This window comes from Xiphophorus hellerii, chromosome 16 (assembly GCF_003331165.1).
Source record: "Xiphophorus hellerii strain 12219 chromosome 16, Xiphophorus_hellerii-4.1, whole genome shotgun sequence".
Classification (NCBI taxonomy): Eukaryota; Metazoa; Chordata; class Actinopteri; order Cyprinodontiformes; family Poeciliidae; genus Xiphophorus; species Xiphophorus hellerii.
Window position 1 is genome coordinate 22,169,872 of NC_045687.1, and position 27,427 is coordinate 22,197,298.

At 41.4% G+C, this 27,427-nt stretch overlaps 1 protein-coding gene across 4 annotated transcripts; it reads left to right on the top strand.

Moving 5' to 3' along the window:
* tlcd4b (TLC domain containing 4b) lies at positions 1-25,643 on the top strand. Of its 4 annotated transcripts, none has more exons than XM_032587110.1 (7): positions 258-369; positions 7,241-7,393; positions 11,495-11,584; positions 17,982-18,040; positions 19,354-19,448; positions 19,535-19,608; positions 20,008-25,643. In XM_032587110.1, the coding sequence occupies exons 2-7, from the start codon at positions 7,248-7,250 to the stop codon at positions 20,336-20,338; spliced, it is 795 nt and encodes a 264-aa protein (XP_032443001.1). In that variant the 5' UTR covers positions 258-369; positions 7,241-7,247; the 3' UTR covers positions 20,339-25,643. The 4 variants fall into 4 exon arrangements, with proteins under 4 accessions (XP_032443003.1, XP_032443001.1, XP_032443002.1 ...); XM_032587111.1 differs by lacking the exon at positions 258-369 and adding an exon at positions 1,205-1,371; XM_032587112.1 differs by lacking the exon at positions 7,241-7,393 and having other exon boundaries at positions 1-369.
* The last annotated feature ends 1,784 nt before the right edge of the window (positions 25,644-27,427 follow it).

A 27,427-nucleotide genomic window follows, 5' to 3' on the forward strand; every position in this document is an offset into this window, starting at 1 on the left:
TCTGTCAAGAGTCAAAATAAAACGGCTGAAAAAAAAAAAAAAAACAACTTTTCTATCGGTACTCTCGTGCGAAAACACCCGAAAGCGAGGACATGAGGCGGTGAGGGAAGCCATTGCTCTCCTTGTTCGCAGCGGCTGGCGGGGCGCGCGGCGCTTGTCTTCGTGGCGGGGGAAGGAAGGCTGTTGTGCTGCTCCTCCGCTCGTCCTGGGGGTCTCGCAGGGAGAGCCAGTGGGGCTGCTTCCAGTTTTAGCCGAGCCGCTAGCTAACGTCAAGTTGAAAGAAAGTGGAGAGAAGACGCCCACAACAACACCGGTGCTTGGACGGTGGGGGTTTGTCCGCCAACTTGTGCCCTATGCGACGGCTAGCAGGTAAAGCAGACCTCATGCCTCCTCTTCCAGGCTATGAACCAGTTTATTCTGTCTGCGTTTTACCTCGGACTTTTCTTTTTGTCCTCCTTTTTATTCGTTGTTGCCAGCTCATACGTAACTCTCCGTGTTCGGACGTGGTACCGGGGACTGCTTGTTACAACTCGTTCCCCACCTGTCTGGGTAGGCATTCAAGAAGGGGAGGGCTGAGGGGGGGGGGGGCGGTGGGGCAATTAAAAAATAAATAAAGCTGCGTTTCTTGTTGCTGATGCGTTCCTCGCCAAATTCTCGCCATTTTCTTGGCTGCCTGCAACGCTTTTGTCGTTCATTTGCGTCCAAATTGCAGGGCGCACCGAATGTCTTCGTGGGTAGATAATCTCATCTTTGCTGCACGTCCCGGATAGCGCGAGCCGCTCCACCGTGGACGGCGTGCAGGTCCCTCCAAATCGTGGAGGCGGGAGGCGGAGGTATTGTTACAGGGTCTGTGTGCAAGATGCACCGATCAGCCGTGATGTATCAGTATTCATGTCAGGATCCAGCATGCTGGAGGAGACCGGTGCGATCAGGCTCCTGCGGGGAGAGAGAGAGGAGGAGGAGGAGGAGGAAGAGGAGGAGGTGGGGGGGGATATTGTGCAAGTCCAAGCCCAGAGGTTTGGTGTAGCAATGCGGCAGACTGGGGGTCGGTTTGGATTTCCAAACGAACAGAGTCGTGGGGGTTAGAAGTGGTGGTGGGAGGGAAATTGAAGCGCTATTATTTATGTTTGGTCGGGGTGTGTGTGTGTGGGGGTGTGTGTGTGTGTGTGTTTGGGGGGGGGGGGGGGGGGGGGGGGGGGGGTAGAAGGGGTGTCACGGTTTTGCTGACAGCAGCAGGATGGTCCTGCGGAAGAAGGTCAGGAGTGGATGACAGGGCGGACTCTCCTGTTCCGGGGCCGCGAGCCGCAGAGAGGAGGCTCCGCGGGTCGCCTCCTCTCTTCCCACGGGGCGGGATATGAACCAGCCTGCCAGGTGAAGGATGCTGAATTATTCAGGCGCAAGCTGCATATATGATCAGCGCAGAAATGTGGGGAATAATGGGCTCACTGGGTGTTGTGGAGCTTTTCTCTGCTTTGCTGCTGATCCTGATGGTTTGTTTTTTAAGTTTGATTAGTGCGTTTAGTGCTGGTGACTTCAACTAGCAGTGGGCGATATGGACTTAAGAGTTTTATCACGATATTTTGTGGTACTACTGTGATAACGATAAAAGTAACTAAGAACTACTTACTTTTTTTTAAAGCAACTGTAGGTATGGCTGTGACTGACTGGCACAATAATCATTACTCCACAAACAAACACTGCTCTTGAAAAACAATCCCATTTGTAATATGCTTCTTTAGGACACCAGCCACATAAAGAAGTGTGATTTATGTCACTAAAATGCACAGAGTAACTGCATTTAATCATATTTTCAAATGGATCGATATTTATTGAACAAACGGTGGAGAAAATGGCCGAACTAACTGACATCATTAATTGGAATTTATCCTGGTAACAATAACTTATCAATTCTTATCATGATGAGACATTTATCACGATAAACAATATGATAAATGTCCATTCCTACATTTAAGTAAAAAACAGTCACCTGAAACTGCGTAGAACAAGATTGAAACTTCTGGTTTTTTGGAGTGTAATTTAGACCAGCCATATTTTTAAATTGTATCCTTCTCAAGTAAGGACAGTATGAGAGTTCTGGTACCTTATTTGTCTTTTTTGTTTTTTTTACAATAAAAAATAAACAAACCCAAAGACCATCACCTTTAGTGCATTGTTTCACCAAAACTACTCTTAATAACCACAAGTCTGGTTCAAGTTGAATTTGAAGTTGTCCAGAAGAAAAGTCTGTAGGAATCCAGTGTGTGGTAGACCAACACAGGATCGTTCTTAATTGTCAAATGAAAGGAACATCATTTTTATTTATTTATTTTTTGCAAACAGACATGAAAAGTGTGGCATGTGTTTGTGTTCTCCCCCATTACCAATACCTAAATAAATAAAAATCTTAAAGTACCCATCCTCACAAACAGGTTTTAAAACCACGGGATAAACCCACTTCACCAGACTCAGTCCACTGCTAAGACTGACTAGATTACTGTTCAAATAACACAAGTTCTGAAGCCTCCTCTAAGGGTTGGTCTGTTCATATACTAGCTAAAATCTGAGAATACCTGAGACCAAGTGAGCTTCTAACTGCCTATTTTAATAGTTCAAACACTAAATAAACCTTAATATGCATTAATGCGCACAGCGCTAACTGTCTTAGCACTACCACAGAGGCTAACATCGACATTCTTCGTTATTTCCGGTCTTGGTGTACAATCAATCAGTGCCAAGAAAAATAAATGGAGCTCTTAGATTGGCTACTTTGCAAATGCCACGAAAGTCTGGTATAATATTTGCCATGAGCCATGAAGCAGGCAGCAAACATGTTGAAAAAGGTGCTACGGTCAGATGAGACCTAATAGAATTTTTTGGTCAGTGCTCACTGCTTTGTGTTGGTCTAACGCATAAAATCCCAGTAAAATATAAGGATGTCTTTGGCTTTCTGAACACTTCTCCAAATCACTGTAGGTGTGTGTACATTACATACCCAAGGTGTCATGTGCAGCTCTGCGGTTAACCCACTTCCATTGCTTTGCAAACAGAATAATTCCACATATCTGCACCATATCAGATTCCCAGTGCTTTCTGCCAACTCCCAGTAACCTTTGTCTTGCACAATGTAATCTGTCAGCAGTAATTAGCGTTTGCATAACTCGCATAATTCTCTGGATTTAATCAGAAGTTCAGGGTATGTAGCAGGTGACAGTCCAGACTGGCGATGACGCAGGATCTCGCAACAGATAATAACACCGGACGCAGGCGAAAGCTCATAATGAGCCTTCACCTGTAGTAACTTGTACTTTCTTGCTAACTTTGCAACATTTTCTGCTTCCTGCTTTGTTTTTGTTCAGTTGGAGTTTTACTTTACAACAAGCCCAAGAACAGAAAGCAGGAAAAAAACCCCACAAAATTCAGATGATGAGGATTTTGTTCGATAAATAAATGTCAAAATAAAAAAAAGTTGCAAGCGGTGTCCGTATGTTCATTGGTTAACACAAGCTAAGGACTGCTGCGTTTTTGGGAAGCAGAGCTGAGAGGAAGTGGACTTGACGCATCTGGCGAATCAATAGTTTTGTTCTTGAACATAAGGAGCTGTAGAAAACTGATGAGAGCACGGTGTCAGTGTTAGGGAGCAGAGGATCAATAACCTCCACCACTATCCTTTCAAAAACATCAAAGTTCACAAGAACAAGCGATCTCCTCTCAGTGCGTCTTTGGTGTTTGTCTTAATTTTGCAAAGACAAACATCCAGTTTGTTGACCTCAGTGAAGGGAACCAGATTTCCCCAAAGGAGTCGGCGTGCTGATGAGCAAAAACCCTGTGGTGTGTGCAGTTCATGTGGAGACAGTTCACTTGCGGAGTGATCAAAATCAAGTTAACTCATCGCAGAGAGAGCTTTTTTTTCTTCTTTGTTTACCCCAAACAGTTTACTTTATGACAAAAAAAATGTGTTGAGCCAAGTAGAAGTCGCTTTTCATCCGAGCAGTTCACCGATTGTTACAAAAGAAGGATAGACGTGCTTTAAATGACCTTTCTGGTGTCAATATTGTTGGCATGAAAGTGGCCTCAAATACAAGGCAGCTGCTGCTGAGAATATTGCAGGTCACAATACTTGGAGTGCACCGATTTCAGTTTTCTGGCCAAACACTGATGTTTAAAAAGCCAATACCGATTAAAAAAAATAATAAATTTTTATCAGGCCATATATACCGGTATATATAATTAGACAGTATGATTAAATGTACTCATTTCATTCTGTTTAACTGTACTACATATAAACTGTTGCACTAAAGAAGTTTTATTTAATAAAAAAGTTTTGTTTATTAGTATTATCCAGAACTCTGTATTATGTAGCGAACTGATCGATCGGCACCGATTTTCTTAAGTTTGAGTGATCAGCCGATGAATACATCGAATGACTATTATCACTATTAGAGCCGCACAAGTTATCAAAACACAATATATACGATATCATAATTATAAAATTGATCCCCTACAATATCTGCCGGGATGCTTTAATGAAGGCACCGTACGTTCACACTCTGCATGTGAACAATGTAGTTGGCCTGTTGGATGATCTCCAACTGTTCTTGATGTCAACACCTCATGTATATTTATAGTGGCCGGGTTACTAAAGCTGATGGAAAGCAGTGTGGACACAGAATGAGAAAAGTGTGGTTTGACACAGTGGTATCATAGTTCTGTATTTGTTTAAAATTTGTACGGCGTAATAATTCAATAAAAAAATTCTTATATTTAGCCCCAAGGGAAATTAAATGTCATAACATTCAAGTGTCTCCAAAGAGTTGTCCTACAACGATACTCCACAGTAAAATGTCCAGGATGACGCCATCAGTTGCAAGCTAGCACTGCTGATCCACCTAATTTGCTTTTGCTTTTCCCCCTTGTATCGCTGTCTGGCCGTATTGAGATGCTTATCAGCTGCTCTCAGTTGTAAAAATTAGAACTTGTTGCCATGGTTGTACATCATAACATTTATAAATAAATAAATAAATAAAAGCAAAAATTCTTCCAGCTGCACAACATACAAAACCAGAGGGATTAAATGTCCCAAAATGCAATGCTCCAACCAAAAAAAAAAACCAGAAAAAAGGCAACAAAATGTCTGCAAAAATAGTAAATTAAAGCTAATGTATCAGAGATACTCCAACATGTATTCTAAAATAATAGTTCAATAAGCAAAGCTAACCATTGCAACAGTCTTTTAATTTAACGTAATTTTATTTTATGGCTGTAAAAACTGACTTGGCGCAATGGGAATGTTTTAAAAACTGTGTTTAAAGTGTATTTAAATGCTTGGCCCTTGGCGAAATCCTGCCTTATGATGTGAGCCAAACACAGTCAAAGTCTCAGCTTCAATGTAAAAGCATGACCTACCTGCACGATTTCAACCCAAACCTTTAGTAAATCTAACATTTGGAGAAAGCACTTGTGGGAAAACCCGCACGGTTAGATACCGTTGCAGTTGTCCAAATGCTAACAGAGCTAGCACAGGCTACAAACGGTTCTATCGACACGCAAACGGGAATTTGATCCATTTTTCCAACCACAACCCAGCAAGCTCGACGGTAATTCCAGCAACCTTTGACAGATTTATTGTTGGTAGATATATACTCTCACAGTGTGTTTCAGAGATTGTTTGCCTTTTGTAACTCGACTCGTTACATAAATTAGAGCCGAGATAAAGCATGCCGACTAGGCAGTGTTTCACAACAAATGGTACGCAAGAAGTATACACGAGTATCAATGAGTACCATAGTTTTTTTTTTTCTTTCTTTGGGGGTTTGGGGTGAGGTGAATGACTTGAAGCTGTTGATGTAGCGTTGACACTTCATTTTGAAAGAAATTTGCTGACAAATAGCCACCAAAGGAGGTAAAAAATTTACATCGCCTCGTAAAAGTCTTCATACCTCTTGACGTTTTTCACATTTTGTATAAATTACAGCCACAAACTTGGATGTTTGTGTGTAGATCTATAAAGCAGGATGTGCAAGTGCATTTAGAATCATCTTTTGTTGCAAGCTGCAGGAGACCTAAACCGGCATAGTGTAAGTAGAGACTGAAATATTGACCCATTCTTCTTTGCAAACTTTTAGCAAATTTCAAATTTTATTTTTCATTAGCTGTTCTACTCCCAATTGCACTGAATGACCAAATTTAAAGTTGTGTTGTTTTTCACTCGTTTGACCAGGCCTGCAAAGCCACTAGTGTATGAAAGAGTTCTGTACTGGTGCAAAGTTATCAAATAAATTTGTAATTATGTTTGTGTTTTAGAACAAGAAATGTTTTTTCAGCGTTGTTTTTCTGTATTGGATCGGTATCGGCCAACGTTGGACCTCAGATATCTGTATCAGTATCAGATACAGAGGATCGGTGCATCCCCACTCTGACAGCTGCATTTTGTACTTTACTCGTCAGAGTAAAGTACGAATAAAGCAAGCCAAATCTTTCTGGAGACTTAATTGTAAAAAGTTTCTCTATTCTGCTCCTCTCCGTGTTCTAAAAGCCTTTTTAATTGTAATATGGCTAAATGTCCGAGCCATGTGAACACTTTTTAGCAAGGCGCTGTAATGCCCAGCTGATTTAAATTTATTTATTTGTTTTTTTAAAAGCAGACTGTAGGAATAATGAGCAGCATTGTTGAAGTAAACTCTTGTTTTGCAAACTGCTTGCGCCTCATAAGCTTCATCACACGTTGCTTCATTTAAAAAAAAAAACCAAAACAACAAAAAACCTCTTTCCTTTGCACGCAGAGTCTTTGTTTTCTTCTCAGGGATTGTTTTTTGGTGGGTTCCCGGTAATCCGCTTGCAGAATACGCATAATGGAGACCTTTTATTCCAAATTCAGCTCCTGTGCTGCCTACTGTACTCAGACTCATTTTCCTATAGATTCTGTCAGTCTTTCCCTTCTGCTTCCCTTTACTCTGCTGTTTGTTTCGTCTGTAAATCGAGGCTCGGCTAAAACTCGCCTGTCACTTGCATTAGACGGCGTTTGTTCTCGGTTTTTCTATTTTTCCCTCTGTCTCTTTCTTCTTCCTGTTCGGTTTGGTGGACTTGATGAACGCGCAGCCTCCCACAGCCACTGTCACATCGGTTTCCTCTGCCGCCGCCGCCGCCGTCCAGGATGACTGACAGTGATCGACCCGACCTGTCCGTGTGGATCACTCACTCCGTGTCCCTCTCCCTCCATGCCCCCTCTCCCTGTTGTGTTTAGGTGAGTGATGGAGACGAGAGAGTTGAGCGTAGTGGCTGGCAGCTTCGTGGGCTTCCAGTTTCTCTTCTCGGTGGCCAGTCCGCGGCTCTCGCTGGCCGTCACTACGGGTTACAAACAGCTACCTCCCACCAAGCTCACCGAATGGAACTCCAGGTGCGTGGGAACGAAAACCTCACACCGTGAACATATTTATTTTTTGCCTCCCATTCATGTGTGTCCACTTTGGCATAACAATGAATAATGCTACGGCAATTAATCACATGATAAATTAAAGCGAGCTCAGTAATTTCCATCTGCTTGATCTTTCTCTTTTCGCTCTTTCTACCAAAAAACTGGATAATAACAGGCTTCAGTCTAGTGCTCTGGTCTCAACTAGCACCGTTTTTGAAGGATACTTTTGTTTACAAAGACTTCATAACTAATTTTAGTTGTTTCTGTTGTTTTGTTTTATTTATTTTGGAAAATTAAAAAGTCTTCCAGTTCCTGCTTCAAATGATCATTAGAATTTAAAGTTACTTGATTTTTGAGAATGTGTTCTTGCGTTATTATTCCATCACCATTAAATTACTTTAAAATGATCTCAAAACAACAATATTGTCATTTATTGCAATCATTTCTGGGATAATTTATTGTCCAACAAAATTTGTTGTCGTGACAGACTGAATTGCAGTTGTAAAATACAATATAAATAAGGTGTACATTTTTTATTAGATTTTTTTTTTTTAATTTTTGAGATTCATTGAATCTTAAGTGAGAACCTGTTGTAATACAAAATTATGCTTTTTTTTTTTTCGCTTACAGACTAACCATTTCCTTTTTAAGGTCATTTAGTATCTCCAAAGTTTCTTCTAAATCCCAGAATTAATCAATTGCCTGATCATTTGATTCAGACTATTCACAGTAAAATAACAATAGTAAAATAAAATCCTGAAAAGCATACTCATTGGTGTTTTTACACGTGTTTAGATAAATGAACATAATGTGTGCGGGCATCTGTAAGTTGTACACAAGGCTGAATCATATTTTTGATGATCCACAATCCACTTCCTGATATCTTTTGATCTTCCTGTGATGTCACACAAGGAAGCAGTGTTGCCTCCATGTTGACACAGATCTCATGTCCGTCCTGAATGGTACAATGGCTAGTCACTCCCATGCTGCTTACGCTTTTTTATATAGTTGTTTGAACAGATGGACGCTGTACCTTCAGCCATCTGGAAAGTGTAAAGTAGAAGGAACTAAACTTGGGGAATTTCAAATATCTCTTCCTGATCTTTTTTTTTTTTCTTTGTTTTTCGGAATGACACACCAGAAAGCAACGTGTTTGAGGTGCAGCAGCTTTTGAATTCACCCACAGAAGTTCCTTATCAACCCAAGTTACAAAACCATGACATCATTATCTTGGGCTTTCCCAAATGGTTTAAAGGCACAAATAAAGGAATGACGAAACAGGAAACATTTAATCTAACTTAAGGCCAGACAATCAAAGGAAATTAAGTCTATTTGTCTTTTTTATAGTCTAAAATCATCTAAACCAAAGGAGGATATATGATCATTTGGTTCAGCAATAATGCAGTTATAGATACTACAATTTAGTAGAATTATAACTTTGAGTAAAAATATCTGTGAAACGTCTCTAGCTTTCCAGAGATTTCACTTGTAGGTTCCATATTGTCGTTTTTAGTTTCCACATCGTATAAGTCTGTGCTAGCTGACTGTCAGGGCACTGCAGCTAACAAATGGGACCCATATTCGATTTTCTTTGTGCCGATATTCAACTTTTTCATGGCAGACTGACCGGCCCAATTTAAAAATTTTTTTTCCACCCCAAAAAATCTGTCACCTCCTTACACGGTACTAAGTGAAATGAATACATGACAGTTTTAAAAGCGTCTGCCGTGTGAACCGTCACGTCGAATCTTATTCAATTTTTATGTCGATGTGAGACATCCATCATAATTCTGCCCCAGAAGAAGCCTGATGTGGTAAATCCAGATGTAAACTATGACAAAAATGTAGAATTACAAAATTATGAAAGAAGTTTGTGTCAGTGAAGTGCATCACATCACAGTCCCACCACTCTGGGCTCTGACTACACAAAACTGACTTCTCTACAGAAGCTGCAGTCAATGCTCCACAAAAGGCCGTTACTAGTAGTTCTGGTTTTCTTAGTTTCCTTCATCATGTTATGATCTTGTGATAATACTGTCAGCTCCCATCACTGAATAAACGTTAAAATCGATCCAACGGCGGCGGCCATTTTTAATTCCATAAACTGTGCGATGCTGAGTAACATCTGCGTTCTTCTTCTGCGCTTGTTTTGGGGTCATAAACCGTTTACAGAGAAGTTGGATTTCAGCAAAAAGTAACTTTGCTCTTTTCAAACTATAGCTGTCTCTAAATACCTTGAAGGCTCTGACAGTCCGCTAATGTTGCTATGTACTGCAGACTTCTGCCCAGGTCCCTCTTGAAAATGAGATCCAGATCTCAGTGGGGTTTAGCTGCTTAAGTAAAAGGGAAAAAAATAAATGTTTCCAGTTGACCAATCAAATTGCTGCTTCAGCTTTTCTACCTTCCTCCCAACAAAGACTTTACATACAGCGGTTGCGAGGGGCAAACATTTATGCCAAGTCCTCACTGTATGTATAGCGTTACAGTGAAAGGACATCCTCACCAAACTGACCCCTGAGCGTTGCTGATATTGACGCTGTCATGAGCCGGATCCCGTCATGATTGAAGCAAACTCATCGTCCTGCACACGTGCGCCGCAGTGGGAGGCTTAATGTTTCAAGTGGAAACCCCATGGTTTGAGTTCAGAGGGCAACTGTCTGTTGTGCAATGTTGTTTTTTTTTCCGCCGCTGACTCCGATGCGTGCGTTCTCTCGGCCCGTTTGTTTGCTGTCGGCCCCGCTCCCTCTCATTTGCCCGGCCGCGGCTGGCATCAGTTTTGTTTGACCCTAGGAGAAAGAACGGAGTGCCTCAGCCAAGTAGTCCCAAACAAGTTGGAGGCAAAGCATCTACTAATGGGTTCGCTTCAGAGTGCTTCGCCGTTGCATAAGACCCAGCTCCGAGTGTGTCAGTGTTGGTTGCGTAAGAGTGACTTAAGTGCAAGGAGACAAGTGTGAAAGTATCTCCGAAGAGGAAGAACAGAATGTTTTAGTAAATTTAAGAAAAGTGCAGAGTTTTCAATCAACAAAAGGATTCACGCGACTTCCTATTTTCACATTTTATGACGATACTGTATTTTATGGGGATTTTATGATAGACCAGCGCTTATTTGTATTTAGCACTTCACAGAGAGATGCACAACAACATAAAAGTAAACTGCTGTAGACAGAATCCCTTAATCTAATGGTTTAAATTAGGGCTGTGAACAGTTATATTAGTAATTGAGTAATCTATTCATTATTCTGACTTGCAATTGAATATGAAAATGTTCTCCTCCTGTAGTAGCTAATGAAAGAAATATGAGAGAAAATGCTTGTAAATAAACAATTCAGTTCCTTTTCTTAATTAGAAAACATATTATCACTTGAAATACAATTGGATTCAAACATCACGTTTAGTCTGAAGTTTAGTCCCAATTTTACAAGAGCAAATTTCTTCTAAGTCATGTTTGATTTATACAGCATTTTTATAACAACTGAAGGTAACATAGTTTCTTGATCGTACTGTGAAATGGCACTATGTGCCTGAAAAAGGCATAATGCTGCCCCTGTAAATGAAAAATCCACAGAATGTGCCAATTTTTGTTTGATTAATTATCAGAACAAGTTATAGCGTTATCAATTACTAAAATAATTGTTAGTTGCAGACCTGCTCCAACTATAACACTTATAGTTGACAATGTTAAAACGTGTTTGAAAGGCACCACAAGCCGCTGCTCTTCTATCAGCACTCTCAGAAGCCGCATGGTTAGCGGACTGCAGAGCCAGCTTGGGTCAACACCTGAAACCTGTGGACGGTCCCAGAGACTGAACAGTGATGGTGCAAGAATTGTGATCCTGGTAACGGGGAGATAAGAGCTGCTGGCTCTCAGGAGTTCTTCTTCTGTGACCCAGATAACCACTCCAAAGGTCAGAGGAGAGGCTCTCCCAGGCCTAATTTAACACACACGCGTAATTTAAATGTCCCCGTAGGCACAAATGGCTATTTATCAAGTCGAGCTAAAGCTTCCTCATTATGTGGACAAAACTCGTTGTGGTCATCTTGACTCAATGCGATCCTTTGTGTGTGTGTATTGTCAATCCCCAGGTTGGTGTCCACTGTGCACGCCTTGATCGTGGGGCTGTTCTGTTTGTACATCCTGTGGTTCGACGACACCGTCAACGCCAACCCCGTCTGGTAAGACTTCTGGAAATTCGTCTGCCTCGTTATTTTAAAATGCAGCTGAAGCACAAACCCCGCCGGGGCGGGGTGGGGGAAAGAAAAGGGAACGATTTCTTTCGTTTTCACGTATCAGACTGGCAGGGGATCAAGAATTTGAAGCTGAAAAACGGCAGAGGATAGTCTGAGTTGAAATGTAATACCTTCTGGGCTGACAAAGATGCCGTTCATTTCTTCTTTTAGACAGAGCAGATCTAACATGTCAGAGGAGGTTCCAGTGGGTTGTAGATTCGCTGGATTTAGCCTTTTATTCTCCTGTCTGTTTCTTCCCCTCTCTCCGCTGCAACTATTTTTTCCCCTACTTGCACAAATTATTATCCTCCCAGCCCCTCTTTTTTTTTTTATTATATCCGTCTTCTAGATATTTTCCTCTTGAGTTTTTGATTTTTCTTGTCTTAGCATTCTTGCAGCACTCCTTCCTTCCTTTGTCTCATTTCTAGAGTCTGTTTCACTTCCTCCAGCTGTCCTTTAGACATAAACCCAACCAGAAAGACTCCTTTTCATAGTCGTGGAACGGCAGCCTGCCTCATCCAGCCCCGATCAGTGTCCTCCTGCTTTCAGCTGCCCGGTGTACCCCACGTCTCTGGCTGAAGAGAGGTGGGGTACACCTCTCTTGTGTTCATTGTCTCCTGTGCTGATGGAGCAGAGAAGTGAAAATGGGGATCAGGTTGAAGTGGGGGACGTGGGGTTACAAGTAAGGAGTAAGGAGAAAAGATGGAGGCGCCGCTCTCCTCTGTCCTATTTGTTGCAGAGTTTCTGTTCAGGTTCTAAGTGGTTCACCCCACCAATGGACTGTTCTGTTGCACAGTTCCCTTTACTTTGTTTCCGTAACTTGCTTTGTCCTTTTTATTTCTTCCACTGCCTTGCAAATGTATTCACACGCTGTAAAAAATGAAACATTTTGTCACATGACATTAAACTTAAATGTGTTTTTTTCTTTTCTTTTTGTTTGTTTGAGCTACTTTTGCAGGCAGTTATGCATGAGGGATTAACACGGTTTTGGTCCCCCCCCTTTTTTTTGCGAAAGAGCTCAAGCTCAGTCAAATTGGATTGAGAGCCTCAAGATGTCATTACAATTTACAATTTACATCTGTACTTTGTTCCATTCTAACATATGCTTGTACTTTCATCTAAACCAGGAATGCACCGATTGCAGTTTTCTGACCAATCTTTAAAAAGCCTGACTTGCCGATTCCGGCAGATACAAAAAATGTTTTTGTCTGAAAAGTTGCTAAGTATAGCGACAAAGTTGCTAAGTCGGCAACAGTGGGGTGACTATTGTTAACCACTCTTGCAGTCATGACGTGGTGGATGGTTCTGTCAGCCCTCTCTTACAAAAGGAAACAGTGACTGATTTTCAGACGTAGTGAAGATCAGTGGATAAGAGCTTTTTCTCATGGAAGTTTCGACTGATCGCCCAAAATGATAGAAAATTTGTCCCGATTTAGCAGTACACTCCTAACCAGCATATCGACTATTTAGGTCAGAGGTCAGAAAGGCTTCCTACCATCATCCTAATCTTTAGCTCACTCCACAAATTCTCTACATTAAAGTGAAGAATTTCTTCTCCAAACCACTAATGTCCCTTTTACCCAGAAGAAACATAGTTTGTGAAAGTAGAAGTTACTTTAAAGCTAAATCTCTCAGGTGTGTAAGTAATGTTGAGCGTAACTGAAAATACTTTCACAAGGCACTGTGAATATATTTGTTTATTCCTTCACTCCTCTTTTCTCAGCTCATCCTTTCCACCCACTGGAACTAACCCGATCCACCGCATGATCCTAATGGGTTTAAGGCTAACCTCCTGGCCGCTCCGCCGTTCTGCATGCATGAACTCTCCAGTCAGTCCGATTGTGTCGCAGCTTTAAGACGCGTCAAGCTGCAGCGCCGACCTCTGCTGGCTTCAGAGGCCAGAGCCAAACTGTTAGACGCCCACATTGTTTTGTAGCCGGCTCAGGCTCTTATCATAATTCGTCAAGCAACTCTGATGGCCTCGCCTGGCCTGCCTTTCTTGATTGGCTTATCTGGACTTGAACTCAGTAGGTGTGTGTGCGGCGTGTTGTAGACATGGTGAGGCTTGAAGGTTAAAGACGTTGGACCACGTGTAAGCTTTCAAAAGTTATGGAGACTCAGCTGTTGGAACCTCACCAAAGACATTTCTAGGAATTGAATTGAGATGTTGTGTGTGTTGCTTAGCAGCAGTGAAGCTGATGGCATTGCCAACAATCCGCAGCAGCTACCAAAATAGTTGAACCCGATCAGTAGATTGTTTAAACCTAATGTCACATCCAAGTTCCCACTCTGTCTGCAGACACAGTCTCCACATGTTCTGATGGTGTTGGAATCCAGAATATGTTTCTGCAGCCAGATATTGGTGGCACGTACTGTATGTTACCTCAAGTTACTTTTTTTAAGCCAATCCCTGAATAAAGTTAAGTTTACACAGCAGGCAAATGCAACCCAAATCCATCTTTTTGTCTGCCTTTTTGCCCAAATCCAACCTATATCCAACTTTTTCATGAGAGCCTGAATGACTCAATTCAGATCATTTGACCCCCAAAATATCCGACCTGCTCCACGTCCATATACAGTACAGTACAATGCTAAATCAAATGCGTATCCAATAGTTTTCAAAGTGTCTGCAATCTGAACGGTCATGTCACATTTCGTCCAGGTTTCATGTTCGGATTTATGCCCGAACGTAAATAATGGCTGAAAATTATAATCATGATTTGCTATATCATAACAAATTATAATTTGTTCTGACCATCTCACACTTTTCTGAGTGAGATAGTTAAACAGCCTCACTTTTTCAATTTCACTCTAAGACCACACTTCCAATCTTGTCCCTCCATATTGCACCGCTGATAAATTTGTGGTTATATTTGTACCAACCTGAGTGTCCAATGAGACTGAACCATGGCTCAACCTAAGAGGTGGGGTGTGGAGGCATCCTGCGGGAGTTCAGAGCAAAGCTGCTGCTCCTCTGGATCAGGAGTTAGTTGATATGGTTCTGGCTTCTGATCGGGATGCCTCCTGAAAACGTCCCTTTAGACGTTTTTTGTCCCACAAGGAGAAGACTCCTGGGAAGACATTGTATAAATCCGCTCTGGCATGGGAAGAGCTTGAGCTGAAGAGTATAACAGGCAGCTACGCCTATGATCTAATATATGAACACAATCTTTCTGACATATAGTCTGATACACTGATTGAGTTTTGTAGAAACCTAATCAATATTTTAAAACAACAATACATCTGTTTATAAGACGGTTCCCTTCACTTTGGTTTACTTCCAGAACTGTTTCCTGTCTAGGATGCACATTCATTCTACTCATGAATACCTGCCTGCAAAAGTAGCTCAAACTTTCCAATATGGGCATCTGGAATTGTCAGAAATGTGTCTGATTGCAGATCATACGCACAGTATGAACACAGATAATGTAAGGATCTTTGAAACGAGGCTATCATGATCCTCCGAACATAAAAGGTATCCATGTCTGCTGTATTCCAGTCAGTTATTCATATATTGAATTAGGAATGCGGATTTACTGTACATTTGATTAACTGCAGCTGAATCACATTGATGTGATTGTGGAAAAGACTTTGGACTCTGTGGCGGCAGCAGCCTGCCGGACCCCTGATTGTTTCACCACCGTTCAGGTTGGGTTCTGTTCAACCTGATATTTGCTCAATGTGTCCAAGTGTAAGTGCAGTAAGGCGATACAGCAGATTGGTTAGCAGGAGCTCAGGGCTGGAATGGCCGTTAATGGAATGTGAGGAAAAGGGAGAATGCTGAATGATTCAATATCTGCAACCAAAATGGGATAAAACTGCATATTATGGTGCGGGGAAATTAACCGTTCATGCTTTGTGCCTACTGTAGAGGGCAGCTATCCAAAACATTAAGACGCTATGTCTAATGATTGTAAGTACGCAGTGCACTGCCACCTTCTGGCCAACTAGTGTAAACACATAAAAAACATCTTAAAACCCACATGGTTGGTACCAGTGCTGCGCAACATAATGAACTGCAATCACCGCAATATCAGTGTGAGCAGAAAAGCTGCAAAGGACTGATTTTATGTTGTATTAGCATCATGCTTGTTTTAAGTGTAATGCATTCACATTTTGACAATCAGTGATGTATTGAGAAAGTTGGATGGATTCTAATTGCTCCTAATGGAACACTCAATGTATATTTTTCAAAACTTTGTGGAGACTGATGGGAATATTGTGGTAATGGTAAAGAAAAAACAGTGTCTGGACAATGAGAGTTAATCGCAGCTGTTATTCCAGATTTCAGCAAGACCGAAATTTGCAAAACATTGTCCTCATCTTTTACAGTCGTAGTTAGCCGTCAGTCTAAGGTCCCTAAACACGGAGACGACGGCTGTAAATTTTTGTAAACAGCTAAAATTCACACTGAAAGCTCTGTAGTAGGCATGCCGGGCCAATCGGTGGTGCTGTGACACTGCCACAGAATGACACAAAAAACAAACACCGCATGTGGGAGAGAGAGAGAAAGAGAGGTGGAACTGTGTCATCTTCTGATTAAAAAAAAAGAAACAAAACAACTCAGTGCAAACATGAAGTATTCATTTTAAAATGAATCCACTCTGGGACCTGGTTTCAAAAATGATCATTTCCGGTTTCCCGAAAAGCCGTCAAGATGACAAAAAATCATTGCAGATAGACCTAAAATGGTCTTTGTGTGGATGGGACCTAAAATATCAGAGACCTAGAAAACAATATTGTATTAGTCCTTCTTTAGTATGACATACTACTAGGCAAAATATTGGGAACAACAACTATCACCTAAGGACCAAATAAATTTATAGAATTTGGAAGTTTCACATTTATGTTGGGAATAATGTGCAATTCCATTAAAGTGGAGGTCATCTATCAATTATCTTCTTTCCATTACGATTTTCCTGCCAAGTCCTGTCCTCACCATCACAGGTAATGAGCTGAAAATCCGGCCAATCTGAGCCAACAGAATAGTTACCACCCACAACTGACTAATTTGCCCACTAAACACAGAGTTCACGCTCAATTTTCTAGCTAATGCGCTCTCTCAATTAATAAATATGATTTCTTAATAAGCTCTGGGCTTATGGCCGGAATATGACTCCTAGTATTAATGCAGCTACTTGTACTAACAGGCTATAAATATGTTTGTGACGCACTGATTACAATTATACCTCCCAGTTTTTTTTTGTGCAGTACCAATCACCAGGGAGCGTATGAAGAGTTTAGAACAAGAACTGAATAAGTGATTAGTGGTCACTAATGAAAGGGTGAAAGATGATAGGAAAATCCTGGCTGACCTTATCATGATCCATGACAGTGGACGGTCAGCTGTGTTTAGGTTAAGGTCTGTACCGAGTTGGGGAGTCATTGCTATGTCCCTACATGACAACTGAGCAGGGTTTCCCCCAGAAAACCTGCCAAGTATGTTGGTAGGGGGCGCTAGCACAGTCCACGAGTGGCCCACTGTGTTTTTGTGGTGGAAAATGTTAAAAGTTACAAAAATTTGGAGGTGCATGAGCAGACATTATAATTTGGAAATAATGGCGTATGAGGCTAACAGGCAGGGACGGCGCGAATCAATGCATCAACTATAAATCTATGAATCCATCTTTTCTGTCACTGTTACTGTCACTGTAAAAAACCTGATGAAAATCAGGTTTTTTATTTTAAAACCTGATTTAAAATAAACAACACTTAGCCTGGTGGAGGGGTTGGAGGGCTAGCAAAGCCTGGTGGCCCGCCAGGCTTATAATAAACTGGAGGAAACCCTGACTGAGCATATGTGTGTGTGTTTCTGAGCGTTGGCTCCTTGTAGTGTGAATGTTTGGGTTTTTTTTACAGTACATGTGCAGTAACGTGAGGTCCTGTTACAGGAACCGTCAGGCAGCCATGTGCCACCCGATACCTGCGACTGATACCACCGTCACATGTAAACTGAAGCAAAGGCATCTCCTCCATTGTTGCTGTGAATCGACGTTGTTCACAGACACTTAAAATCCTCCAGAGCCGGATCATAACGAGAACGTCTCTCCTCATCCCAAACGTGCTGGTTTTTGCGGTTATCCCATCAACATGTTGGTTTTAACTAACATGTAGCTACACACGGATAAGATATGATCTTGAATGACCACCAAGCATGAATGATAATGATTCTGTTCCAGATCGTCTGTTAATCAGTCTTCAGATATATGCTGTGCATTTTTTGATCCGAGCGCTAAGCTGCCCCTATGAGTCAGCAGATCCCCCTCCTGGTTTGCTGACATTGATTGTAATAACGTCCCAGTTGTACTGCAAGTACCTTTAACCTTTGTTTGCTGTTCCACAGGGGTGACCCTAATCTGGTCAAACTAAATGTAGCCATAACCTGTGGCTACCTCCTCTACGGTAAGCGCCTTCCTCGACCTCTGTTGATCATTTACCTTTGCGCCCGACCTAACAGGACGTGGCAGTCATTATTTTGTTAGTTTCCTTATCAATACTTTTGCAACTCACCCTGTTGTAGCTTGTGTAGTTATCCTTTGAACCTTTTGTCACGTTACAGCCAGATAGGTGCTTTTTCTTAATTTTCTTTTAATAAATAGAAATAAGAAAAATGTGGCATGTATGAATCCAAACTCCCTCCACCGCATCATTTTTAGACACACTTTCTTTATTTATTTAACTGCTCAGCAATAAATTTAACAAGCAGTGTTTTAATAAAACCGAGTCAGATGTTTATTTTATTTACTTATTTTGTCGGTTTAAAAACCAAAGTTTTAAAACGTCAACATGAGAGGAATATGAGTCAGTCTTTCCTTTGAATAAAGAAAGACTGAGTACGTGCCTAGACCTGTTCTTCAGTAAAACTTGTTGGACGTTTGTGCTGCCTGCTTTTGTGAGATTAGAATAGAAGAAAAAAAAAATCTTCATATCTCATCGAAGCATGTTGGAGGGATACTACACACAACAATGTTGTACCAAACAATTTCTGTTTTAAGAAGACTGAAAATTTCTATGAAACTTTCAGCCTAAAAATGACAAACTGTCCATCTGTCAATCAAATCCCTGTTCATCATATCATTCTTAAATGGAGGTGGGGGAAGCCGCATAATATTCTACCAAGGGCTACAGAAGGCCCGGGAGCCGCACTTTGAACACCTCAGCTGGAAGAAAATCTGTTGGTCTGTGAAGTTATTGAGGCTGGTGTGGAGGTTCAACCTCCATAACCCTCAACATTCATCCATAGGTGCAATAGAATGGTCAAGGTATAATCATGTGATAGAATGGCCTAGTCAAAGTCGAAACCTAAATCTAATCTAATGATTAGAGCTCTAGTTCTTTTGAAAATGAAAGTAAGCAAAAACTTACATCTCTAACAGAACAAAGCAAGTTAAGAAATACCTCAAACAGTAGCAGTGTTATGTTTTGCTTCAAATGACTAAATATAAAATACATTATTTTAATTACTTTATTTGCAATAAATTAAATTAAAAAAAAACACACCAAAAAAATGTCCAGTTTTTGTCTGTAATGTGACAAAATGTATGTTTGTTGCCTTTGTTATACCCAGAGAAATAATAACTGCTCATTGTACGCCAGTTAACAGCCCAGACATCTATTAAGCTATTTACAATTTAATATTAAGGTATTTTTCAACCTCTAAATGTCCTTTTGATCATAACCTCACTAGTTCTTCCACCTTCATCTCTCCTCCTCAGATCTTTTCCTGCTAGCATGTAACTGGAGCACAATGGGGGACAGCTTTTTCGTCTGCCACCACTTGGCGGCGCTGTATGCCTATGGATACGTGTTGGTGAGCGTGCCGTTCCCCAGGAGGAGAAAACCAGATTAAACTCTTTCCGTGTTTCTTCGACTAATGCATCCATCTGGCTTTTGCAGACACGCGGGGTGCTTCCTTATTTCGCCAATTTCCGTCTCATTTCAGAGCTGTCCACGCCGTTTGTGAACCAAAGGTGAGACGACGGCATGTCTGGCCAATCTCTACAAATTTACCTACAAAGTCTTGAACTTTTCCAAATTTTTGGTTAAGTTTGGGGTCAAATAGAAACCACAAACTTCAGTGCTTTATATTAGTTGTCCTACAGAAGCGGATTACACCTTTTTTTTTCCAAGAGCAGTGATGTTTTTGTGGCGTTATGATTTGTAACTTACCAATCATAGCGCCAATTGTATCTTACAACCATACCTAAAGTTTCCTGCAATAGAAGTACCAAATAATTGTTATTGTCACTTTTATCTTTATCACAATAGCGCCACAAAATATCACAATGAAACTTCAAATATCACCTACCCCTAATCTGTGACGCAACAGTGTTCAAGACGCCAACCCCTCTGCCTCCTCTGTCCCTCAGGTGGTTCTACGAGGTGTTGAAGTACCCCCGCTCACACCGGCTGGTGGTGCTGAACGGCGTCGCCATGGCGGTGGTGTTCTTCGTCGTCCGCATCGCCGTCATGCCGTCCTACTGGGCGAGCGTCTTCGCCACATTCGGCACGCCCGAGTTCGAGCGGCTGGGCCTTGGAGCGCAGGTGGCCTGGATCACGTCGTGCATCGCCCTGGACGTCCTCAACACCATCTGGATGTACAAGATCGCCCGCGGCTGCTACAAAGTCCTGACGGGGAGAGGCGGGCGGAAGGTCAAGGCCGACGTGGACGAGAAGCACGCGAACAACCACACGGACTAACGTTGGGACAAAGAACCCTTGACCGCATGATGGACGCGGGGAGCGGAGGCGTTCCCAACCCGCCCGCCCCTCGGTCTCGGAGTCCTCAGGTTTCCGACGAGGAGAGCACTCTTTGACTCACGCAAGCACCAGCGATCCCAACCTCACTGGGGGTTTTTTTTGTGTTTTTTTTTGTCTCTCCTTTCTCCCCCAGTGAGCGTGATTACTCTACTGCTGGGAGGTAGCTTTCTTCGGTTGCAGACAACAAATTAGAGTTCACAAGCACACTTTTAGCACCATCTGTCACTCCTGTCTCTCGCCGTTTCATCCCCAGCCTCCTCTTCAGCGCTCAACTTCAGCCAAAGCCTAATCCTCTGAAGTGCCTGTGGAAAAACAGGAAAGCAATAATAGTGGAGGTATAACAAAGTTGAGGTTTCTTCCCCCCCCCACACCCTTTCCCCCATCCCATCATCACCACCTCCATCCCTCCCTTCAATGAACAACTGGGAGCTCATTTCCCGTCCACGGCGGAAGAGATGTGGTCAACCTACAGGGCTCTTGTCTTAAATCCATCAAACCTCAGAACGAGAGACAGAAAAAAAACACCAGGATGCCTCTCCCAGTTTTTACCTGCTGTGGCCTCCTTATAATAAGTAGCGCCTCTCTGCGTCACCAGCCATGCTTCTCCATCCAAATCTCATCTAAGAACCCGACACCCTCCAAGATTTTTATTTTGTTTTGTTTAGTTTTTTGCTGCTACGCCAGTATCATTAGCTGTGACAGTACAACATCCATTACAACCCTCTGCCTCAGCTGGAATGTTTTTGTTCTACCTCTCCCCCCTGCCTTACAGACTTTGTAAATAATCATGATTTACTCAGAAGCGTAGTTTTGTTTTTTTTTTTAGTTTTTTGTTTTAACTAAGGAGAGAGTTTATCCGTGAAGATCGTGACATCGGAATCTCCGAGGGACTTCCCATGTCTTCCGGTTTCGGAGGTCATCGCGGTCCATCCACCAAAACGCGGCGCCATCGCTCCGTGTTCTCAGAACCAATCGTCAGTGCCTCGCAAAAGTTTTCAGACCCCCATTTTTAACTTCATTTTGTCGCGCTTCAACTACGAACCTCAATGTCTTTAATTGGGATTTTATGTGCTAGATCGACGCAAAAAAAACGTGTAAAAATTCAGTCGGATAGGGAAAATAAAATTAGGAATTTCACATTTTCTCACGTATGAACACCTAAAAAGTGTGATGTGCGTGTCATGTCATGGCAGTTCCAACTGCAAGTCTTTGTGGGTTACTTCTACATTGAAAATACTCTTATAAATCTATTCCAGATCTCTAATGGGATTTTATCCAAGCCATTCAAACACATTTGTTTCCCCTCCAACAATATTTAATTTAAGTATCTTTGAATTGACGGAATTCGCTGCCAGTTCCCAAGAATTTATTTAAGCTAATCTGAACACAAAGCACTTCATATCATCTCTCCACATTTATGAGCCACTATGTGTTGGTCTATCATTAAATAAAGTCATTCTGTAGTTGCGAGAGTCTTTAGGAAGAGGGGCGTGAACACTTTTGCGAGGCATTGCAGGCTGATCCTGAGATCCGGTACCTACCTGAAAGCATCGCTGATTATTTGACAGGATGTCAGCAATAGAGTTGCTTGAAATCTCTCTCTCTATTTTGGTTTTTCCCCCCATCTCGCTCTTTGTTCATGACTCGGATTGATTTGGAAACGCCGTGCTGCTGGAAGCGGCCCGGCAGCCTGCATGCCCAGTTTTTCCCGTATAAACTGTAGATCTTCATTGTAGAGCATGGTAAGACTGACATATTTCTGTGATGCCTTAGTGAACTGTCAAGGTAGAGGAACACCATCTAATTATTGATTGCATTAATCTAATTGTGGGCTGGGCGGGAGCGGGGTAGGGGAAGGGGTTGTCTTCCAAAATGTGCCCCCTCCCCACCCTTCTCCACCTCCTTCAACACAGAGCATAGTCAAAGCATGAACCTCTTGTACTTTTGATGATTTCTCCTCGCTGTGCATGTTACAGTATTTACACGTTCAGCATCTATGCAGGTGCCTTCTGCATAGCGGTAAACTCTCTTAATTGTTAACACATCTTCTATATGCCAGTTGCCAGTACTTGTATTTTGTTTTATTCTTTTTTTTTTTTTTGCAGATACAGAGAGATTTCTTTGTAAGAGGTTTGCTATTAACCACAACCTGGCAGACAGAAACATGGGATCTCTCCGATTTAGTTTCACAAGAAGAAGACAGGGATCGACATCATCGCTCTTGGTCCCAGCCAAGGTTTCCTGTATAAGCACAAACATTAACCAGATGTACCCCGGAAGCAGAACGACTGAATGTTTCTAACGTGCATTACTGTGGTAGAGCAGTTCATGAAGTGAACACTAGAGGGAGCAGCGAGATCGTCAAATCAAGCTTGTGTGAGATGAGATTTGTTACTCCAGTTGTTCTCAAGTCTTTTATAGCAAGTTCCATCTCATTATGTGAACTTAGACTTTTTTTTTTATGTTTCTTCTTATGTTTAAAAAAAACCAAGAAAGACATGAAGTCAGAATTAAGAGAGTAACGTCAAAATCCAATATGGTTCCCTTCCATGTAAAACTTAGGGATGGTTGAAGTAAAAGAAAAGATATTTATTAGAACTTTTAAGTTTTTGTATGTTATTTAGTTAGTCTGTCTCTCTCTCACACACACACACACACAGGTAGTTATATACAAGCGCCTCTTGTGAGGACATTGTTTGAAAGTTCAAAATACGGAGAAATGTAGTACTAGACGCACAGCGTGATTGTTTTACTTTTTCTTTTCAACAGTTTCTGATTTTTCAACTCACATTTTTGGTCAATTAAAAATGTACCTGTCCTAACAATAGAATTAATGTTCATAGCAAAATACAAGATTTTCTTCAAAATAAATCCAAAATTAAAAATAAAAAACTGGAATATTCTCCAGGTTATGGCAGAATATATAGCTCACAACATTTTCTTTTATTTGCTTTTCTTTCTTCTACTTTTTTTAAAGTTTTTGCACAGCTGAAAATGTACACCACTATCAGCTTGGGTGAGCTCCGTGTGTTTGGGTGAGCAGTCGCAGTGACACAGCTCCACAACTAAATGGGATTTTCATTATTTAAAAACTAACAAATGATAACAGGGTCCCAGGGTTAAACTCTCTTTAGCATCTTATATTCACAGTAGCACTAAGCATAAACAGCAGAACTCTACCTTAACTGTGAGATTTCCCAAAAATGGCCGACGTTTTTTTTTTGTTTGTTTTAGCCCAACATGATCGATGCAACTGGACTATTTAAAAGAATAAAAAGCACTTTCTGCTGTAATGCGTACAGCTTCCAGTATCCTGCAGACGTCCGACTCAGTCAACAGCCAGCCCCAATAAAAAAATTGTTTCCCTTCTTGTGTGTTTAAAAGAGAAAAAGTTTCTCTCGCCAGCTTCTTTGGATCTCTGATTGTTATTAGCTTGTAAAGCTGATGGCATTTAGAACGGTCGCCATGAATCATCAACGCGTTAACACTTTGGCACCAGGGCACAGTTGAGTCGAGTTTGATATTATTTCCAGATCCGAGAGGCAGCGACATGTAGCCAGCAGCTCTTGCTTCAGGCTCACTACTGGGTTTTCTTTTTGTGTTTTTTTTTTTTTTCTATATTTCATTTCATTTCCGTTCCTTCAACTCCACTTTGCAAATAGTGATACCGAACTCTGCTCTGGGTAAAAGGCAACCCGGGTAGCGGTTGAGCATTAGGCTCACATTTTCGTTGGTCATTTTCAAATCTAGCTCGACTTTATTTGCTGTTTATTGACCCTAAAAGAAGAATTGATATAACCTGTTCGGTTGATTCAAACGTTCACATCACTACTCGACTCCACACATTGTAAAAGTCTCCTGGATGTATGGGTCGTTTTGGCCGTCAGGGACGGTCTGGTTGTATTTTTCACTGTGGAAATCTAAAGCACACTCCCTATCTCTGGGATGTCCCTTATTTCTGTCTGCCACTTACAGAGGAGGGGCTACAGTCTCTTGTGCCTTTTTTTACACAAACAGTGGATGTTACAGTCAGATTCGGATAAGCATGATTATGTCCTGGCGTACATGCCGTGTGTATATTTTTCTAAACCCGCCTGCACAACGATTATCTGGTCGAGTATCCTAACCCAAAGCTGATCCCTCATAGGGAGCCCCCGTTTTTTGTTTTTTTTTGTGACGGTTTATCGGCGGGGCATACCAATGTGAATGCTGGGATGTTATTTAGTGGCATTAGGGCGACTTTCAGACGATAATGGCAATCAGAATATTCCGGCGTGTAGGGATTTTACGGAACAACTTTCGTCTCATTTCTTTGGCCTGTTAAGGAAAAAAAACAAAACAAAGAAAAATCATAGATTCCCTGAGAGTGGCTGAGCTGAGATGAATCATCCGATAGTATTTCTGGGTCTCCTTTAGTTTAGACAGAGGCTGCTCTTTGACGCAGCACTCTTCGCACAACGTGAGAAGCAAACCACCTAGTCATCTGCATACAGAAGGACTTTGACAATTGATGAAAGTGGGATTTTAGTTCGGCCTCTCACCCAGGGCTTTGTACAAAAAAAAACCTGAATGTGACAGTGATTTAATGTGGAGTCTGACTATGATTTGTAATCAGCACCGTCAGGTTGGAACAACCTCGATGGCCTCGGATCAGATAGGAGACAGCTGCTCGTTGACGAATGAATTACAGTATTTAAACCCAAACGTATAACTGAAAATGTATATGAATCATGTAAAACCTTGAACTGATCAAAATGATTGACCTCTACGGTGCAACTTATAACGAAGTTATTACTTTGAAGCGACTATTAAGTTTTGTTTTCTTTTCATTCTCTGATGTCAAATGTGGTGATCTGTACACAATGAAAGCTAATTAATTGAACATCTCAAGGATGGCAGCGTTTGTTCAATAGTGGAAACTGAATGTAAAAAGTAATAATAATAATCAAATGTCTTGCCTGGATTCTTTTCTTTTCCAGTGAATAACCTTGTCAGTGTGGCTTTCCTTCCTCTTCGTTTCATCTTTTAATGCGATGCAATCGGTACGACCTTCTTACTTTTCTCGATTTTAATGTGAAACGGCCTACACTACGAAAAGGCCCACCGGGTCACTGAGTTCTACCACATGACTCAGACTTTTGTTCTCTACAATGACCACTACTAATTATCTTGTAATTGTAGTGATAAAACGCTGAGAATTACTTGAAAGTGTTGTTCTTCAATAAAGATGAACACGAAAAGTTGACGGAAGACTCATCTTTCCTTCAGTTTAAAGACCAGAAAAAGATTTATTGGAGGCTTTGGTTGGTTTTGTTTTGTTTTTTCTTGTAAATGGGTGTTTTTGAAGAAGACGACGGCAGGAAGTAGTTATACGATCATGGTTCAGCTTGATAGACACATCTAAGGCCTTAGAATAAATTTGTTAGAATGACCTAGTCATTCAACAGACAAATTCAACAGATTCTTTGTTGAATTTAGATTCAACAAAGAATCTGAAGCAATACTTAAAATCCGATGCCATCATCCAGTCTGACGGTTTGAGCTTTTAGTCATAAGACATGAATAACTGGTGAAGATACACCCCAAAAAACCTCCAGGGGTAAGGGCAGCGAAATTTATGCCAAACTTTTGAAGGCCTTCTATCATTTTCATTCGACTGCTGTGGGGCTCCATTAGTAAAGTTATGCAGAAAAAATTAACAGCAATATTTTTGGTTTATTTAGTCTGTCGTGGACAAAACATAATGTGGGTGTTAATTTTCAAAGTCAAATTTTCACCAAGTTTTTCGTACCTTTGTAAATGTCAGAGTCTCAAACTAAATGTGTAATTCAGAGCTAAATATTTAGTTTTCAAATTGCATATTTATTTAGCAAACTAAATATTTAGAACCAAATTAAATATTTATTTAGGTAACTAAATATTCAGTTCCAAAGTAAGCATGTACTTTTTCAAACTAAATATATAGCTTGCTAGCCAAATTTTTAGAGTGCTAGCTTAATAGTTTGGAAAATAAACGTTTGGAAATTACGAATCATTTCTTTTCTCAGGGTGAATAAAATAAAATTATTGCTGTTAATTTTTTTTTTATGTGTAACTTTACATATAGCACCCTATACACTGCTTGTTTGTGTTACTCTGTAAGAGTTTAACCGGAACTCAGCGAAGTTTTTGACGAAACCTGAAAATACTTTCTAGAGCACAGACCATCTGACTGAAAAACCAACTTCAGTGTGGTCCAGAGATGCTTCTTGTTGATAAAAAATGCATTATGAAACGAAAACAGAAAGAGTGGGGGGATAAAACACAAAACTTAAAGCCAAATCCCTCCTCAGCATTCTGAAGCGACCCAGTCATTCCTCAACGTTACCCAGACCTGCTACTGAAAGCTGGCCCCGCTCCCGCCTTTTACTTCAGTTTTGGCGAGAGAAGAGGCACTTTCAACGAGAAAGAGAAAAAGGAAACGGAGACCCAAACACGCAAAACGAGATGAAACGTTAAAGTAAGCGAATTACCTGGAATAGGTCTGAAAATAAGTGAAGTAAAGGATGCAGTAGGGATGGGGGGGGGGGAGATTGTTTTTGGTAGATTTTTGATTGAAACCATCTCCTGCGTGAGTGAGCAAGCAGCACTCGGTCAAGGGGGCTTGCTCAGAGCCCCGCTCCTGAAGAGCTTTACCAAACATGGTCACATAGCAGAGACTCAATGAAGGTTTCCTCCAGCTACTACAGCAGCACAGCCTCCATCCGCTCCAAATCATCACCTACGTGTTCAGTAGGGCTGCGGGGCAACACCTGTACATTACGGTAAATACCGTCCATCGTCACCCGCATCGGCACGCGACACACACACACACACAATACCGTGTGCTCGTGCTCGTACACAGCAGACGTCATGTTTACTTTGTGGCCGCAGTGACACGAATTCATGAGCGCTAACGTCAAGTCTCCTCTTTAAGAGGTCTAATGTTTCACGCTAATCACGAGTCGGTGAGTGCGGTGTAAAAATAAGCAGATTATAGAAATATGTCTA

Coding starts and splice junctions, on each gene's coding strand:
- tlcd4b (XM_032587110.1), top strand. CDS start 7,248: ATGGAGACGAGAGAGTTGAGCGTAGTGGCTGGCAGCTTCGTGGGCTTC. Junction 7,394..11,494: donor CTCACCGAATGGAACTCCAG/GTGCGTGGGAAC, acceptor GTCAATCCCCAG/GTTGGTGTCCACTGTGCACG. Junction 19,449..19,534: donor ATGCCTATGGATACGTGTTG/GTGAGCGTGCCG, acceptor TGGCTTTTGCAG/ACACGCGGGGTGCTTCCTTA.